A 19,097-nucleotide genomic window follows, 5' to 3' on the forward strand; every position below is an offset into this window, starting at 1 on the left:
ACATTAATGGGATATTTTAGCCCCAGAAAACCCAGCGCAGACACCTGCCAATCTGACAACAGCTGACAATAAAGTTAAGCCAGAAGGTAAAATTATCTGTAACACTGAAACATGGAGGCAGGACACAAGTGAAGGGAGAATGGAGGACATTTAATAAATGAATTAAATCATAAAAACATGAAAATAATAATGAGGCATTTTAATGACATAATTTGATAATCATACTACAATAAGAATAAATATTCTTGACAATCACTAAGCAAGATAATGACATAAATTTGACCTTTTTGGCCTAGGAAACACAGTGCAGACACCTGCAAATCCGACAACAGCTGACAATCAAGTTGATCTTCAAGGTAAAGTGATCAGAGGAAAACATGTATTTGTCCTTAGAGATATATTATTTACAGGTAGAGGGACATTCATAAGGCCTTAATTTAATTTACTATAGTAAAATTGTAAATTACAACAAATGTTCTTGACAATAAATGCAAAGCAATATAATGACATACATGTGATTTCTTAGGCCCAGAAAACCCAGTGCAGTCACCTGCAAACCTGACAACAACTGACAATGAGGATAAACTGGAAGGTAAAGTGATTGAGAGAAAACATTTATTTGACATCAGAATAATATTATTTGCAGGGAATCTATTTAACTTAATATGTGCTCTACCTGTAGAAATATAAAACTGCTGTTTCCAGATCTCTGCAGATGTTTTCAATGGGATTTAGATACGGACTGATTGCTGGCCATATCAGAACAGTCCAGTGATTTGTCTTGAATCATTCCTATTTTTATATATCGTGTTTGGTTTCATTGTCCTGCCGGAAGACCTTTAATGGAAACCCAGCTTTCTGAGACTGGCATTATCCTGATATTCTTCTGGTTTCATGATGTCATGGACAAATTTAAGGCACCCAGTACCACCAGCAAAGCAACCTCAAAACATCAATGAATCTCCTCCATGTTTGACTGAAACACGGGAAGGCGTTCTATTCTTTGAAAAAACATGAAAATAATAATGAGGCATTTTAATGACATAATTTGATAATCATACTACAGTAAAAATAAATATTATTGACAATCACTTTGCAAGATAATGACATAAATTTGACCTTTTTGGCCCAGGAAACACAATGCAGACACCTGCAAATCCAACAACAGCTGAGAATCAAGTTGATCTTCAAGGTAAAGTGATCAAAGGAAAAAAATTATTTGTCCTTAGATATATATTATTTACAGGTAGAGGAACATTACTAAGGCCTTAATTTAATGTACTACAGTAAAATTGTAGAATACAACAAATGTTCTTGAAAATCAATGCAATGCAATATAACCACATACATGTGATTTCTTAGGCCCAGAAAACCCAGTGCAGACACCTGCAAACCTGACAACAACTGACAATGAGGATAAACCAGAAGGTAAAATGATCGAGAGAAAACATGTATTTGTCCTTAGAGATATATTATTTACAGGTATAGGGACATTCCTAAGGCCTTAATTTAATTTACTACAGTAAAATTGTAAAATACAACAAACGTTCTTGACAATCAATGCAATGCAATATAACCACATGCATGTGATTCCTTATGCCCAGAAAACCCAGTGCAGTCACCTGCAAACCTGACAACAACTGACAATAAGGATAAACCAGAAGGTAAAATGATCGAGAGAAAACATGTATTTGTCCTTAGGAGATATATTATTTACAGGTAGAGGAACATTCTTAAGGCCTTAATTTAATTTACTACAGTAAAATTGTAGAATACAACAAATGTTCTTGACAATTAATGCAATGCAATATAACCACATACATGTGATTTCTTATGCCCAGAAAACCCAGTGCAGTCACATGCAAACCTGACAACAATTGACAATGAGGATAAACCAGAAGGTAAAATGATCGAGAGAAAACATTTATTTGATATCAGGATAATATTATTTACAGGGAATCTATTTAACCTAAAATGTGTGATGAATAAAAAACAGGTAATTAATAATGAGGCTTTTTTTATGCCTTAATTTGATAATCATACCAAAGTAAAATATAATTATTCTTGACAACCAATTGCAAGATAATGACATAAATTTGATATTTTTGGCCTAGAAAACATAGTGTATACAGCTGCAAATCCGACGACAGCTGATAATAAATTTGAAATGGAAGGTAAAGTGATTGATGGAAAAATGTAATTTTACTATGCAAATTATTATTACCGGTAATGTTTGATTTCATTTAATTGAATGTTTGATGAATAAACATGAAAACGTGAAAATAATAATGAGGCATTTTTAATGCAGCAATTTGATCATCCTACTACAGTAAAAATAGTACATACTATAGTAAAATAGTACATTAGAAACTATGATCTTAACAATCAATACAATGCAATATAATGACATTAATGGGATATTTTAGCCCCAGAAAACCCAGCGCAGACACCTGCCAATCTGACAACAGCTGACAATAAAGTTAAGCCAGAAGGTAAAATGATCTGTAACACTGAAACATGGAGGCAGGACACAAGTGAAGGGAGAATGGAGGACATTTAATAAATGAATTAAATCATAAAAACATGAAAATAATAATGAGGCATTTTAATGACATAATTTGATAATCATACTACAATAAGAATAAATATTCTGGACAATCACTAAGCAAGATAATGACATAAATTTGACCTTTTTGGCCCAGGAAACACAGTGCAGACACCTGCAAATCCGACAACAGCTGACAATCAAGTTGATCTTCAAGGTAAAGTGATCAGAGGAAAACATGTATTTGTCCTTAGAGATATATTATTTACAGGTAGAGGGACATTCATAAGGCCTTAATTTAATTTACTATAGTAAAATTGTAAATTACAACAAATGTTCTTGACAATAAATGCAAAGCAATATAATGACATACATGTGATTTCTTAGGCCCAGAAAACCCAGTGCAGTCACCTGCAAACCTGACAACAACTGACAATGAGGATAAACTGGAAGGTAAAGTGATTGAGAGAAAACATTTATTTGACATCAGAATAATATTATTTGCAGGGAATCTATTTAACCTAATATGTGCTCTACCTGTAGAAATGTAAAACTGCTGTTTCCAGATCTCTGCAGATGTTTTCAATGGGATTTAGATACGGACTGATTGCTGGCCATATCAGAACAGTCCAGTGATTTGTCTTGAATCATTCCTATTTTTATATATCGTGTTTGGTTTCATTGTCCTGCCGGAAGACCTTTAATGGAAACCCAGCTTTCTTAGACTGGCATTACCCTGATATTCTTCTGCTTTCATGATGTCATGGACAAATGTAAGGCACCCAGTACCAACAGCAAAGTAACCTCAAAAAATCAATGAATCTCCTCCATATTTGACTGAAACACGGGAAGGCATTCTATTCTTTGAAAGCCTAATTTAGCCTTTTCTGAATATAGAGTTGTGATTTACTGAAATGCTCTATATAATCTGTCCACTGAAGTTTGTCCCAAAAGGTTTGTGGCATTTTCAGGTGTGTTTCGGCAAACTACTTTCTTATGTCTGTAACTCAGCAGTGGGTCTCTTACCATGCACAAGCATATATACAAGATGTGTCAGTTTTTCCTTAAACTTCTTGATAACATTACGTACAATGGAAACAGCATAATCAAGGTTTGCCTTAAGATTGCTCATGATTGTGTGACCTCATCAAACAATTCTCTGGTTATCTGTCTTTTCTCCATGCTAATTGCAGCATTACATTTTGGTTGAATTTGGACTTATGCACATACAACTGACCACAAGTGAATTCAGTTCCAAAGTAAAAAAGCACCTTCTTGATGTAGAAGTAGAGAATCACCGTTTAGAAAAAAATATATTTCTAAATACTTAAACTACTTAACTAAAATAATATTGTCAGGGCAATTTCTTTGTGGAATAAGCAAAGTAGTAAATTATTCAGATTTTTGGGTGGAAACTAAATAAATATATGTGCGTATCTATTTCTTTTAGGATTTTAACAGTCTTAGAAATGGTGTGTTATTTGAATAAAGCTCAAGAGACAATACAACTGTAAAAGACTGCAGGTTTCCAGAAAGAGGTATTATGCACAGATAAAACAGAGATTTTTGTGAGGTAAAGTCTCAAGAAAAAGGGAACTAGCATACAATGGGACGGGTGTTATTTTCTGGGCATATATGGATGCCACTGGAACTGGTTCACCTTTTGTTGATGAAACTGCTGACAACAGCACCAGGATTAATTCTGAAGTGTACTGAGACATTTTGTCTGCTTAGATTTTGCCAGTTGCTCCTTGACTCCGGGTCTTTATCATATAATGTTATACTGTTAAAATACCCGCAAATTAAAGTTGACAGTCTGCACTGAACCCTATAGTAATTGTATCATAATAATATCAAAGTTCTGATATACTGAAACAAAAAATAAAATGCCAATATGCAAATTCTTTGGATTTCACTGTAAGATTGTAGGTAAGATTTTCGAAGAATGCTTTTATTGAAACAAAGCATGATATGTTAATATGGAAGGTTAGGTTATGGGGGAAATATTAATTCAGCTTTAGAATAACATTTGCAAGTTTTACTAATTTTGTAGAAGCAATTCATTAAAATAAAAGTATTTGAAACAAAATATTATCAAATTTGAAATAATTTGAAATTCACTTAAATTAACAAGTACTCATTATCTCTTTATGCAGATTTGCTCCTGGGGAAAAAAGTTAAAGGTAAAATATTTTTCCATTTTATTTGAGTTATTATTTCTATTGTTACTATCAATTCATTTGTACTATCTAAAATACTAATTCATCCAGAGTATGCATAAATTAATGAAATAATGTTCTCTTCCTTCAGAGGAACACATCACTACGGATGCAAAGACTGCTTCTCTTGCCATTAGATTGAGTCAAAAAGGAAAGAGGGTTCAGTATGTCAAAGCAAAAGATAAACCAGACCTTCAACAGTCTATCCATGTATTGGGTAATAAGGGGTTTGACTCAGGGCAACACTATTGGAAAGTGAAGATCCAAGATGATGATAGGAAGGAAGAAAAACTAGCATGGTATTTGGGTGTGACCAAAGAAAATGCACAATGTCCTTTAACCCCCCAAAATGGTTTCTGGGTTTTATTTTATGAAAAAGAAGTAGGCCTACATGTTTATGTTGACAGTGTAAAAACACCAACAAGACAAACAACACCAACAACTGTGTGTGTGTTTCTAGATTGTGACAAACACACACTGTCTTTTTATGATGCTGATTCTGGGTCCCTTCTCTACACTTTTAATGATGTGAAAACAACAGACACATTGTATCCTGTATTCAGCCCTGGAAAAAGAGATCCACAGCCATTAAAAATATATTGACACCACTGAACTGAACAAGGATGTGTCTTCAACATTGTAGCTTGAACTTGTATAGGATCATGTGAAAATAAAAGGTGTTACTATACAATTTGTGTTATTACTATGGTCTAAGTGATTCAGGGGACAATCCTGTCCGATGAGACATGCATTCCAGAACAGAGTTCTGCTTAAGACAAGGATGTGTGGCTACAGAAAGAAATCAACACTTGGGTGTTGTTCAACTAGTTTGATTTATACATTCCACATTTTCAGACACCAAAAGTAATTTAATGTTTGTATTGTATATATTTTTTCTACCTTGATTCTTGCGTTTTATTCAAATGCAAATATTTTCCCAGTTGTTAAATTACTATCTGCTATAAAGAATCATTGTTGAGATGTTGAATAAAGTAATATTTTGTGTGAAACTGTGCTCCAGAGACTAAACTCCTGTATATATGTGTTTTATGTGGCTCCACTCTAATAATCTAGTAATAGATCAAAGGCAGGGTCTTAGTAAATGCACTTTGTGACAACTGTTGAATGCATTTGGTTGATTGAGCAAAGTGATATGTTTTTTGTCACTGTCAAATGCTAATCTTTTACTTTTCAAATATATATTTTAAAGATTTTTGTTGGTGTTTATAGGCTAGCACTGTTTGTGCATCACATTGCATAAGCAATAAGGGGGTGGGACTTTTAGTATTTGTATTCGCGTGGTGTATGTGCATTGCATTGCAATTGCAGTATGGTGCTGGGACTTTTAGGTTGAGCTATTCTGATTGCAGCTGAGATGTGAACTGTCAATCAAGCAGGGAGATTCTGTTTCACTTTATTGCAACAAAATTGGGCACATTTTTGTCTTCTAAATTGCATCACAGCAGCCATGGCACTGCTTTTAAAATGTACACTGATGAGCCAATCATTATCTCCACCTGCCTAATAAGCTGTTGGTCCTCCGCATGCCCCCAGAACAGCACCGACCCGACAAGGAATGTACTCTACAAAACCCCTGAAGGTGTCCTGTGGTATCTGGCACTTAGACCTTAGCAGATCCTTCAAATCCTGTAAGATGCGTGGTGGAGATGCCATAGATTGGACTAGCATGTCCAGCAAAGCCCACAGCTGCTCAATCGGATTGAGATCTGGGGAATTTGAAGGGAAGGGCAACATCTTGAACTCTTCATCATGTTACCCAAACCATTCATGAAAAATGTGTACAGTTTGGCAGGGCACATTATCCTGATCCAGAGTTTCCCAGCAGAACATTGCCTAGAGCATCATACTCCCTCCTCCAGCTTGGTGTCTTCCCAAAGTGCATCCTGGCGCCATCACTTCCCCATCACTTCCCCCTGGCGCCATCACTTCCCCATCACTTCCCCATGGTGCACACGTATGGCCATCCAAGTGATGTAAAAGAAAACGTGACTCATCGGACCAGGCGACCTTCTTCCACTACTCCAAGGTCCAGTTCTGATGGTTGTGTGCCCATTGTAGGTGCTTTTGACGGTGGACAGGGGTCATCATGCACACTCTGACCTGTCTGCGGCTACGCAGCCCCATACGCAGCAGGGTGCGATGCACTGTGTTGTGACACATTCCTCCTGTAACCACCATTAACAATTTTTGTGACTTGTGCCACAGTAGACCTACTTTTTGGACCAGACAGGATAGCCTTCATTGCCCTTGCGGATCGATATCCCTCCATGGACCTCTGTCAGTAGGTACTCACCACTGCTCACCAGGAGCACCCCACAAGCCTTGTCGTTTCACAGAAGCTCTGACCCAGTTGTCTGGCCATAACAATTTGGCCCTTGTCAAAGTCACTTAGGTCTTTACTACAGTCGTGGCCAAAAGTTTTGAGAATGACACAAATATAATTTTTCACAAAGTCTGCTGCTTCAGTGTCTTTAGATATTTTTGTCAGATGTGACTATGGTATACTGAAATATAATTACAAGCATTTCATAGGTGTCAAAGGCTTTTATTGACAATTATATTAAGTTTATGCAAAGAGTCAATATTTACAGTATTGACCCTTCTTTTTCAAGACCTCTGCAATCCGCCCTGGCATGCTTTCAATTAACTTCTGGGCTACATCCTGACTGATAGGCCATTCTTGCATAATCAATGCTTGAAGTTTTTCAGAATTTCTGGGTTTTGTTTGTCCACCTGCCTCTTGAGGACTGATCACAAGTTTTCAATGGAATTAAGGTTGGGGAGTTTCCTGGCCGCGGACCCAAAATTTCGATATTTTGTTTCCCAAGCCACTTAGTTATCACTTTGGACTTATGGCAAGGTGCTCCATCATGCTGGAAAAGGCATTGTTCATCATCAAAGTGTTATTGGATGGTTGGGAGAAGTTGCTTGGGAGAAGATGCTCTTGGAGGATTTGTTGATAATTTTTTTTATTCATGACTGTGTTCTTAGGGAAAAGTGTGAGTGAGCCCACTCCCTTGGCTGAGAAGCAACCCCAAACATGAATGGTCTCAGGATGCTTTACTGTTGGCATGACACAGGACTGATGGTAGCGCTCACCTTTTCTTCTCCAGACAAGCTGTTTTCCGGATGCCCCAAACAATTGAAAAGGGGATTCATTCAGAGAAAATGACTTTACCCCAGTCCTCAGCAGTCCAATCCCTGTACCTTTTGCAGAATATCAGTCTGTCCCTGATGTTTTTCCTGGAGAGAAGTGGCTTCTTTACAGCCCTTCTTGAGACCAGGCCATCCTCCAAAAGTTTTCGCCTTACTGTGCGTACAGATGCACTCCTGAGAAAGCTCTGCTCTGGTGGTGCCCCGATCCCGCAGCTGAATCAACTTTAGGAGATGGTCTTTGTCCTTGCTGGACTTTCTTGTGTGCCCTTAACAAAAATGTAACCTTTCTCTTTGAAGTTCTTGATGATCTGATGAATGGTTGATTTAGGTGCAATCTTACTAGCAGCAAAATCCTTGCGTGTGAAGCCCTTTTTGTGCAAAGCAATTATGTCGGCATGTGTTCCCTTGCAGGTTACCACAGTTAACAAAGGAAGAACAATGATTGCACGCACCACCCTCCTTTTAAAGCTTCCAGTCTGTTATTCTAACTCAATTAGCATGATAGAGATATCTCCAGCATTGTCCTCATCAACTCTCTCACCTGTGTTAACGACAGAATCACTGACATGATGTCAGCTGGTCCTTTTGTGGCAGGGCTGAAATGCAGTGTTTTTTTTTTTTGGGATTAAGTTAACTTTCATGGCAAAGAGGGACTTTGCAATTAATCTGATCACTCTTCATAACATTTTAGAGTTTATGCAAATTGGCATCATAACTTTGTGACTTTGTCAGCAGACTTTTATATTTGTGGCATTCTCAAAACCATTGGCCACGACTGTCCTGTGAGCTACCATTTAAGGCAAAAATATCTTTACTGTAATGTCTATTTTTGTTCAAACGGTCTGTTTTGTTGTGCATGTCGTCTGCTTTGTCGTCTGTTTTGTTGTTACAATATGCATTTGGTATTGCATTTCCTGGAAGTTGTTGTTAAAATGGTCAATGTTGTTGTGCCTGTTGTCTGCTTTGTAATTATGTTTGTTATTGCATTTCCTGTAAGTTTATGTCATTGGCCTTGTTGACAACTTCGGATTAGCGGTTGTTTCCACAGGCATTTATTTAAACTGTTGTCAACTCTTGTTTTGTTACTCTTTGTTTTACACTGGCATAGTCCATCACCTCACTCACTTTTTGATCATGTGGTGGGCACTGCCCACACTGCCCACACTTTAAAACGATGTGTCACACTATACTCTTAACTTCGGTCGGATTATACAAAAAAAACTATTCTGCATAGTATTTCAATTAAAATAGGTGATAGGCAATAGGCAATATGAGAATTTATATTACACAAAAAACTAGCAAATCTTGCAAATTAGTCTCAAAAATCTTGTCAAAAGTAATAGATTGCATGAGCATTCACTCCCTTTAACATTGCTTACTTCACCCCCCCCCCACACATACACCACCCGCACTTTAAGTCACATCCAGTGAAAAATCCCTAAAGCAAACATCTTTCTGTCACTCCTCCACACACACCATCCTCTCTGTTAATCACATCCAGCTAACAATCCCTAAAATAAATATATTTCTGTCACTCCTGATTTCATTTCTCCACACCTAACGACTGGAATCAACTACAAAGAAACTGATAAAATCAATTAACTTTTTTTAACATTTCCACTTTTAAAAACATTCTAAGATGTCAATAACTGCTTCACATGATGTGCCTGTTCATTGTAATTTTATAGTATTGTCCTGTTGTTGTCTTTGGCTATTTTCTAAACATGTATGTGTCCTGCTGTATTGCTTTAATATTCTCTGCTGGCTGGTCTATGTTTTTATCATGTATGCCCGGTGGTCATGCTCTGTTGTCCTTCATAATTCAGTGGTATCTCCCTATTGGCTTGGTTTTAATATAGTTTAGCAGTGTCTCTCTATGTGCATGGATTTAATGTAGTTTAATGGTCCCTCTCTGTGTGGTTGACTGTAATGTAGTTTTGTGATGTCTCTATTTGCTTGATTTTAATGTAGTTTAGTCATGTCTCTCTATGTGGTTGGTTGTAATGTAGTTTAGTGGAGCCTCCCTATGTGGTTAGTTGTTATGTATCTTTGATTCTACTGTGAATGTGTCTTCTGTCTGTGTTGTCTCCCCCTGCAGCGACTTCGTTTCCTGCTCCTCATTACTTCATAGCCTGACAGACTATCACTGTTATAACTAATTTAGTGTGGTGCGCTCCCGGGCAGAGGTCAGGGAGCACAGGTGTGGGGTGGCCCTAAAAATAGACAAGGCCGTTCCGCTGCACCACAATGCACCTCCTCCTCCTAGTCGAGAGGCGACAGGCATGGCACTTCTGGGTCACCCCAGGTAGCTCATGCCCATTCACCCCTTGCCTCTCCCCTCTCTTTATCCACCGTTCCTGTTGAGTTCCCCGGACATTCAGCAAGCGTTGTGCAGCGATCCTGGGCCACCTCAGTGTCCCGCCGAGCGTCAGTTCGTCCCGCTGGATGTTCGTGACCGTCTCATCTACTGGGCCCACACGTCCCCTTCCACGGGTCACCCGGGCATAGACCGTACTGTGCGCTGCCTTACCGATAAGTACTGGTGGCCTGGTATGGCCAAGGATGTGAGAGTGTATGTGTCCTCCTGTTCGGAATGCGCCCAGTGTAAGGCACCTAGACACCTTCCGGCAGGTAAGTTTCTCCCTTTTCCTGTTCCACAACGACCATGGTCTCACTTGTCTGTTGATTTTTCTCCCGCCCTCACTAGGCAACACCACGATCCTGGTTATTGTGGATCGGTTTTCAAAGGCCTGCCGGTTCCTTCCCCTCCCCGGTCTCCCGACGGCTCTGCAGACCGCAGAGGCTCTATTCACCCATGTTTTCCGGCACTACGGGGTGCCGGAGGACATTGTTTCTGACCGGGGCCCTCAGTTCACGTCTCGGGTCTGGAAGGCCTTTATGGGCCGATTGGAGGTCTCGGTCAGCCTCACCTCCGGGTTCCACCCCGAAGCCAATGGGAAGGTGGAGCGTGTGAACCAAGACCTGGGGAGGTTCCTGCGGTCTTACTGCCAAGACCGGTCGGGGGAGTAGTCGGAGTTCCTGCCCTGGGCAGAGTATTCCCAGAATTCACTCCATCACTCCTCCACTTCCTGCCACGGTCTTGGTACCGTGGCAGAGCCAGTCCGAGACCGGGGCTCCAGCGGTGGACGACTGGTTCCGGTGCGCCGAGGACACCTGGTCCTTAGCGCATCGGCACATCTGGCACGCCGGGGACCGCCAGAAGTCCACTGCTGACCGCCGGCGTAGCGATGCCCTGGTCTACGCTGTGGGCGACCGGGTCTGGCTCTCGACCCGGAACCTCCCTCTTCGCCTGCCCTGCCGGAAGCTGGGCCCGCGGTTTGTGGAGCAGTTCAAAGCCATGGGGAGAGTGAACGAGGTAACCTATAGATTACAACTTCCCCCTGATTACAGGATTAATGCCTCGTTCCATGTGTCTCTCCTCAGGCCGGTGGTGGCTGGTCCCCTCCAGCAACCTGAGGTGCGGGAGGTCCCTCCGCCCCCTCTGGACATCGAGGGGGGCCCGGCGTACTCTGTCCGTTCCATCCTCGATTCGAGGCGGTGGGGGGTCTGCAGTACCTGGTGGAGTGGGAGGGGTACGGCCCGTAGGAGCATTGCTGGGTGCCGGCGGTGGATGTTCTTTGTCCGGAGCTCCTCGCCGACTTCCATCGTACTGCGCGGCGTCCTCAGGGTCAGCCTCCGTGCCGGCGGGGGCACGCTGCCGGAGCCGCGCGTCGGGGGGAATTTCTGTAACAAGGACATGCGTGGAAGACGCGTGCGTCATCGCCGGCCTTCTAGTCACGCCGCTCTTCCTCCCACGGCACTGTCATGTCTTGTTATTGCACACACCTGGTGTCCATTCCCTCATTAGGTTGCCTATATTAGTTCCTGTGTTTCTGGGTGTCTTTGTGTGGTATTGTTCTATGTTGGATGTAGTGTAGAGTGCTTTACAGAACACGTAATCCGTTTGTCTGTGCTTTGACGCTTCTCTTATTTTGGGGATTTTGTTCAGATTGTGTTCAGTTATGTCCCCTTTAGATTTTTGGAAAATTACTTTGAATTACTTGGATAAAGTAATACTCGAAAACTCCTGCATTTGGCTCCCTTTCCTGCACACCAGCACACTGTGACATAAATATTAGAAATCATGACCACTTTTTTTTCTCTTCCTCTGTATCAGTGGTTGATGAGTGTCAATATCTGGTTGCAGGCAAGTAATGCTTACTGTGATGTTAATTCCATTGATAGGAACTATTAAAGGAGTAAGTAAATAGACAAACTTCTCTTGGCACAATAAACAGTTTATTTGCAAATAGAGAGACGTGTCAAACGCTTACAGAATAATCCTCATCCACATGAACAGTCAGTATTTATTACGGTTAAAAGGGGTGTTGTAAGATACTGCCCAGCTGTCTTATGTCACATGGGTTTTACATTGCCTTAGTTCTATCAATACCTAGGTTTTAACCAAGGGCCAGGCTGTCCTCCCCCACATTAAATAAAGGCCCTTGTGGGTAACATTTTCAACTCTGAAAGGACACACAGCATCAGGACACAGAACAGATAATCTGATGGTTTAAACAGATAGACAGATTGATGGATAACCCAATCTGACACCATTCAATGATGACCATAAACAAAGACCAGAGTTACATACCTGATAATAGAAAAGCAGACACTTCTCAAATGTACATTAGTTCAAAAATTTCCATAACAATCCATTCTCTTGATGCAGGATCAACCCTCTGTATCAATCCTTAAACAATTTACTCAGTAGCAACAAAACAGTACTCTTTAACACCATGACCTTGTTGATATAATTACCCTAATATTAAGAGAATGGAACATATCTATGGCCGGATCCTCATTTACGTGTTTCTGGACCATTATCTGCATTGTAACTCCAAGACCACACATTTTCATTACACATAACTATAACATAGTACAGCAAAAGCTTTTATGATGAAAACAATGCCAAAGTAGGTAATTTCAGTTGACTAATATATGCAGACAGTGTGGGGTTAGTTGCATCGACACATGGGTGTGTAAACACCAATCAATGAATACATCCTTCAATTTGTTACTGGTACAAAGTCCTTTTATGCCAATTGCTTGATTCACTGAAAAGTCCTCTCGTGGTTCTAATGAGAAGTACTAACAAAGTCATCACAAATGTTCAAACGTCAGACAATCAATTATGAACCATTTCTTGGCAGACTGATGTAACAGACTGTAAAAGTCAGACGTGGGGAGAACAAGTATTTGAAACACTGCCGATTTTGCAGGTTTACAAAGCATGTAGAGGTCTGTCATTTTTATCATAGGTACACTTCAACTTTGAGAGACGGAATCTAAAACAAAAATCCAGAAAATCACATTGCATGATTTTTTTATAATGAATTTGCATTTTATTGCATGACATAAGTATTTGATCACCTACCAACCAGTAAGAATTCCGGCTCTCACAGACCTGTTAGTTTTTCTTTAAGAAGCCCTCCTGTTCTCCATTTATTACCTGTATTAACTGCACCTGTTTGAACTCGTTAACTGTATAAAAGACACCTCTCAACAATGGCCAAGACCAGAGAGCTGTGTATGGATATCATGGATAAGATTGTAGACCTGCACAAGACTGGGATGGGCTACAGAACAATAGGCAAGCAGCCGGTCTGGGGCACCATGCAAGATCTCACCTCGTGGGGCATCAATGATCATCAATGACGATGAACAAATGTCTGACGACCCAATGGATCATTTAGCCACTCCCCCAGCAACTGGTTTTTAACCAATCAAAGTTATCTTTGTACCCCCTTCCACGGACCCCACAAAATGGCTTCCATTTTTGTGTTTTTATTTCATGCTTTTTCATCATTTGTGATGTTTTACCTTGAATAATTGTTGTATGAAAAATATTATGTAAGCATTGATGTGGTTTTACAAATGGTTTTATTTTTGAATAATAAAGTTGACATACACATGATTTGCTTTTCTATTTCTTCAACAACCATGGCACAAATTAAACGATTCACAAGACTGAGCATGTTGTATGCAATTAAACATTTGCTTATCACGCTTTCTCTGGTTCATCTTAGCTACAAACGTAGAGACTAGGGCATAATTTTCTTGTAAATCATCAACATAAAAAGACATAGCATCTTTATAACTCAGACCTTTTGTCATTATATAGAGAAAGAACACACAATGTTGTCCACACGTGGTTGAAACCATGTCCTCGTACTTGTTTTGATCTGTATTCCACATTCTCACAGGTTTGCAGAAAGGCACTGATTGACTTGGGAAAATGTGTAAAATCTGGGGGGTTTCCAAAACTGTCATAAAACCTTCCAATGCCATCGTCCGTTATGTAAATAGCCAGCCAATGCTCCCTGGGGTGATTGCTTTGATGTGTATTAACAATCATCATTGATGCAACATCTCGGACTAGTCCGCTAGGTATTTGGTTGCTTGCCAGCACACCATAGAAATGGGTCTTAGATGAAAATTGGTTCACCACACTGGTCAACTCTGCTGTATTCATTTCCATACCGTTTTCCTAATAGTAGTCAACCACGTCGTCGGTTTGACACATTGATAATGGAGTCAAAGATTTAATAAACAACCAATTTAAATTGTGTGGGGTTGTGGTTGTCTGAACCTCATCTCAAGTCATACAATCCCTGACTTGATCAAGAATAGGTGCTGACCACATTCCTCATCTGGCGCGCATTTGAATGCATAAAGGGCATAGCCGTGTAAGAAGTCAGACCTGTCACTAGCCAAGGCTTGGTCCTTTAGGTGTTTTCCTGAAGCTAAGGCCAATTGGTAAAATTCACACACTGCTGACCCCGTTGTGTAATTTGGTTGGAATGGTTTGCTAGGAAATTGGTGACCATCTACATACATAGCCATAAACACCAAATTATAATGTTTGAAATTAAATAGATTTTTTGTGTAACTTCCTGTAAAACTGTGATTGTCCACCAATCCGATGACAATACATTTTGGCAGAGGGCCTAAAAATAGGTTTTCCTGGGTGCAAACTCGACCCCCAGCCGGTAAACTAAATGTCTTCATATACACTCTTTCAATTGGGTACTTGGCAATGGTTGAGAGTAGCTCTTGAGCGTGTCCAAGTTTTATGGCTGGCGAAACAGACATTTTCTGCTAATATATGCAAACGATAACGCACATCCCCTGACCCCATAAGACAGAATCCGTCTTTACCGCGGACCAACCAACTTTGTTCAACTACGTTTAACATGAGTTTCTCTTGAAAGAAGATATCGCTATGAACAGGGCCAATAATTTCAAATGTTTTACTATCCGCTGAATGGGCAGCCCTTTTCGTGAGTCCATCGTTCTCGCCTGCAGGGTCCGTAACATCCATGTGACCTGCAGCATCCTTGTAAAACAAACCAGCTGAAAACTGTGTCTTTTATGTATCATATCCATAATTCAGAATGCTCTCTATAACGGCTCTGTAGAGGAATGTGTTGCTACTCTGACTAATTAAACGATCACCCAATAAAATATCCACTTTTGAAAATGGGGTTTCTATCGGGTAGTTGATAACCCCAACACGGGCTCCGGCATCAATATTAGTCCCGTCCGGTTTAGTGACTTTTACACGTAGGTACAACAAAGTATTGTTTAGATCAACGTAGTCTTCGCCATTCCTGGCAATAAAGAACTCCAGAGGGGCTGCGTCTGATATTGCTGATGGGGTCAGTATTTCAATGTATGTATTTCTCTCAATAGATGTCTGTGTGAAGGGAACTGTGAATAAATCCAAGTCCATTCACCAGACATATGGTGTAGGAGTGCCATCTTTCTAAAATATATTCTTAATCAACTTTGCGGTGTTCCCTTGGAGTGTCTTCTTTTAACCGTGGCTCTTGTTTTTGTCTCATTCTTGCGTTTTTTACTCTTTGGTTGGCTCCTCCTACCAGGTGGTCTCTTTCTAACACCTCAAGTCATAACCATCCATCCTGAACCGTCCTGTTGTTTTGTTCACTGTTGACAACATCGCCAACTATATTCCTAGCCGTATTCTTCAGATGTGGTTTTGCTATTGAGAACCCGTGCTTCAACAAAGGTATTGCCATCCGGAAAAGCCCTCGGAAAAGCCCCCCTAGACCAGCCCCATACATTGCAGCGCTACCATGATACCCTGGTAAACCGTTACCGGCCTGTGTTGTGTAGTACTCAACATACCTTTGAGGATCATCGTAGAGTTTCTGTGGCTGCAGCTTATAATCTAATAGATTGTTTAACGGGTCTGAAGTGTAATTTTGCAATCACCTACCCCACTACGAATGAAACCAGCTGGTTTTGATCACATTTTACTTCAATACTGATCTCATCAAACTGGCTCTTACTAAGAGGTACGTAGTGTGGCTTGTCGTACGTCACTATGACAACTTCATTCTTTTTCCCTGCAATATGTACAGTTCGCAGCAGTGGGACATGACTGTCACCAACATGTTGATAATCAATTATTATCAACATAAGCAAAGAAATATAGATATATTTAAGGACATTGATCATACAAAGCCATTTATTATCACATAGTTGTTTGGTTTCTTTATAAATCATAATGATAACAGAAGTCACCCAAATGACCCTGATAAAAATGTTACATACCTTTGAATGTTTGGCCTGGTTACAAACACAAAAGGTGACACACACAGGTGAAAATTGCAATTAAAGGTGAATTTCCCACACCTGCAACTTTTTTAATTGCTATTAGTGTCTGTGTATAAATAGTCAATGAGTTTGTTAGCTCTAACATTGATGTTTATTATGCCAATGCGACAAAAAAGCCTGGTTACAATATGCCTGACCACACCTCAGCTTCTGGCACACTGTAATTTGGAGTGACAAGACCAAAATAGAGCTTCATGGTCGCAACCATAAGCGTTATGTTTTGAGAGGTGTCAACGTGTCCTATATTGAACAGAATACCATTCCCACTGTGAAGCCTTGCATGGGACACTTTTGGACTTTCCAATATGACAATGACCGTAAGCACAAGGTCAAGTTGACCCTCCAATGGTTACAGCAGAAAAAGGTGAAGGTTCTGGAGTGGCCATCACAGTCTCCTGACCTTAATATCATCGAGCCACTCTGGGGAGATATCAAACGTGCAGTTCATGTAAGACGACCAAAGACTTTGCATGGCCTGGAGACATTTTGCCAAGATGAATGGGCAGCTATACCACCTGCAAGAATTCGGGGATTCACAGACAACTATTACAATAGACTGAATGCTGTATTTGATGCTAAAGGGGGCAATATACAGTATTAAGAACTAAGGGTATGCAGACTCTTGAACAGGGGTCAGTTCATTCTTTCCTTTGTTTCCTTTTGTTAGAACCTACATTTGAATGTGAATCCCATAAGAAATAAAAGACGTGTTTTGCCTGCTCACTCATGTTTTCTTTACAAATGGTACATACATTACCAATTCTCCATGGGTATGCAAACTTTTGAGCACAACTGTATATACACTCACCTAAAGGATTATTAGGAACACCTGTCCAATTTCTCATTAATACAATTATCTAATCAACCAATCACATGGCAGTTGCTTCAATGCATTTAGAGGTGTGGTCCAGGTCAAGACAATCTCCTGATCTCCAAACTGAATGTCAGAATGGGAAAGTTTAAGCAATTTTGAGCATGGCATGGTTGTTGGTGGCAGACCGGCCGGTCTGAGTATTTCACAATCTGCTCAGTTATTGGGGTTTTCATGCACAACCATTTCTAGGGTTTACAAAGAATGGTGTGAAAAGGGAAAAACATCCAGTATGCGGCAGTCCTGTGGGCAAAAATGCCTTGTTGATGCTAGAGGTCAGAGGAGAATGGGCGACTGATTCAAGCTGATAGAAAAGCAACTGACTGAAATAACCACTCGTTACAACCGAGGTATGCAGCAAAGCATTTGTGAAGCCACAACACGCACAACCTTGAGGCAGATGGGCTACAACAGCAGAAGACCCCACCGGGAACCACTCATCTCCACTACAAATAGGAAAAAGAGGCTACAATTTGCACAAGCTCACCAAAATTGGACAGTTGAAGACTGGAAGAATGTTGCCTGGTCTGATGAGTCTCGATTTCTGTTGAGACATTCAGATGGTAGAGTCAGAATTTGGCGTAAACAGAATGAGAACATGGATCCATCATGCCTTGTTACCACTGTGCAGGCTGGTGGTGGTGGTGTAATAGTGTGGGGGATGTTTTCTTGGCACACTTTAGGCCCCTTAGTGCCAATTGGGCATCGTTTAAATGCCACGGCCTACCTGAGCATTGTTTCTGACCAAGTCCATCCCTTTATGACCACCATGTACCCATCCTCTGATGGCTACTTCCAGCAGGACAATGCACCATGTCACAAAGCTTGAATAATTTCAAATGGGTTTCTTGAACATGACAATGAGTTCACTGTATTGAAATGGCCCCCACAGTCACCAGATCTCAACCCAATAGAGCATCTTTGGGATGTGGTGGAACGGGAGCTTCGTGCCCTGGATGTGCATCCCACAAATCTCCATCAACTGCAAGATGCTATCCTATCAATATGGGCCAACATTTCTAAAGAATGCTTTCAGCACCTTGTTGAATCAATGCCACGTAGAATTAAGGCAGTTCTGAAGGCGAAAGGGGGTCAAACACAGTATTAGTATGGTGTTCCTAATAATCACAGGGAAATTATATATATATTCTGGACTGCATGTCAACATCTCAATAGAATTATTGACAGAGACAATTTATTCCTGAAAATAGATAGATCATTGTCTATTTTTGTCCAAGTCCATTTCCTATCTAATCCTTGTCTTGTTATCAACAGTTCTAAGATCCAGGAAGTTCAAAGATCAATCTAGGTGCAAAGTCCTAGTTTCACTTGCGATAAATAGGTCCATTGCATCTATCAAATGTTATATTGACCCTTAAGGAATTGTTATATTTGTTGTTTTTATTGCAGTCAAAAGAGTTTTTTTTCAAAATATTTTTCATTTTGTAAACATGCTTATTTTGTGTAGGCATGTATTTTCTTTTCTTCTCCTGAATCTGTGAAAATGACTCCTGATTGGAAACTTTTCAGTTGTAGTAAAAGTGTAAAACCAATGTCTAAGCTTTTCAAAGTTCATATTTCA

At 40.2% G+C, this 19,097-nt stretch overlaps 1 protein-coding gene across 8 annotated transcripts in view; it reads left to right on the plus strand.

Moving 5' to 3' along the window:
* Nucleotides 1–5,726, plus strand: part of LOC105030177 (butyrophilin subfamily 3 member A1) — a 145,624-nt gene extending 139,898 nt beyond the window's left edge. Inside the window, exons 13-22 of one of the 8 annotated variants that reach the window (XM_034291112.1) lie at nucleotides 21–86; nucleotides 297–356; nucleotides 527–592; nucleotides 1,133–1,192; nucleotides 1,363–1,428; nucleotides 1,605–1,664; nucleotides 2,703–2,762; nucleotides 2,933–2,998; nucleotides 4,702–4,728; nucleotides 4,856–5,720. In XM_034291112.1, coding sequence (XP_034147003.1) covers nucleotides 21–86; nucleotides 297–356; nucleotides 527–592; nucleotides 1,133–1,192; nucleotides 1,363–1,428; nucleotides 1,605–1,664; nucleotides 2,703–2,762; nucleotides 2,933–2,998; nucleotides 4,702–4,728; nucleotides 4,856–5,367 — 1,043 coding nt within the window. In that variant the 3' untranslated portion in view covers nucleotides 5,368–5,720. Of the gene's footprint in view, nucleotides 1–20; nucleotides 87–296; nucleotides 357–526; nucleotides 593–1,132; nucleotides 1,193–1,362; nucleotides 1,429–1,604; nucleotides 1,665–2,702; nucleotides 2,763–2,932; nucleotides 2,999–4,701; nucleotides 4,729–4,855 lie in introns of all 8 variants that reach the window. The other 7 variants (XM_034291115.1, XM_034291117.1, XM_034291113.1 and 4 more) reach the window with 7 other exon arrangements.
* Nucleotides 5,727–19,097: the final 13,371 nt, after the last annotated feature.

Source organism: Esox lucius, chromosome 25, assembly GCF_011004845.1.
Source record: "Esox lucius isolate fEsoLuc1 chromosome 25, fEsoLuc1.pri, whole genome shotgun sequence".
NCBI classification, from domain to species: Eukaryota; Metazoa; Chordata; class Actinopteri; order Esociformes; family Esocidae; genus Esox; species Esox lucius.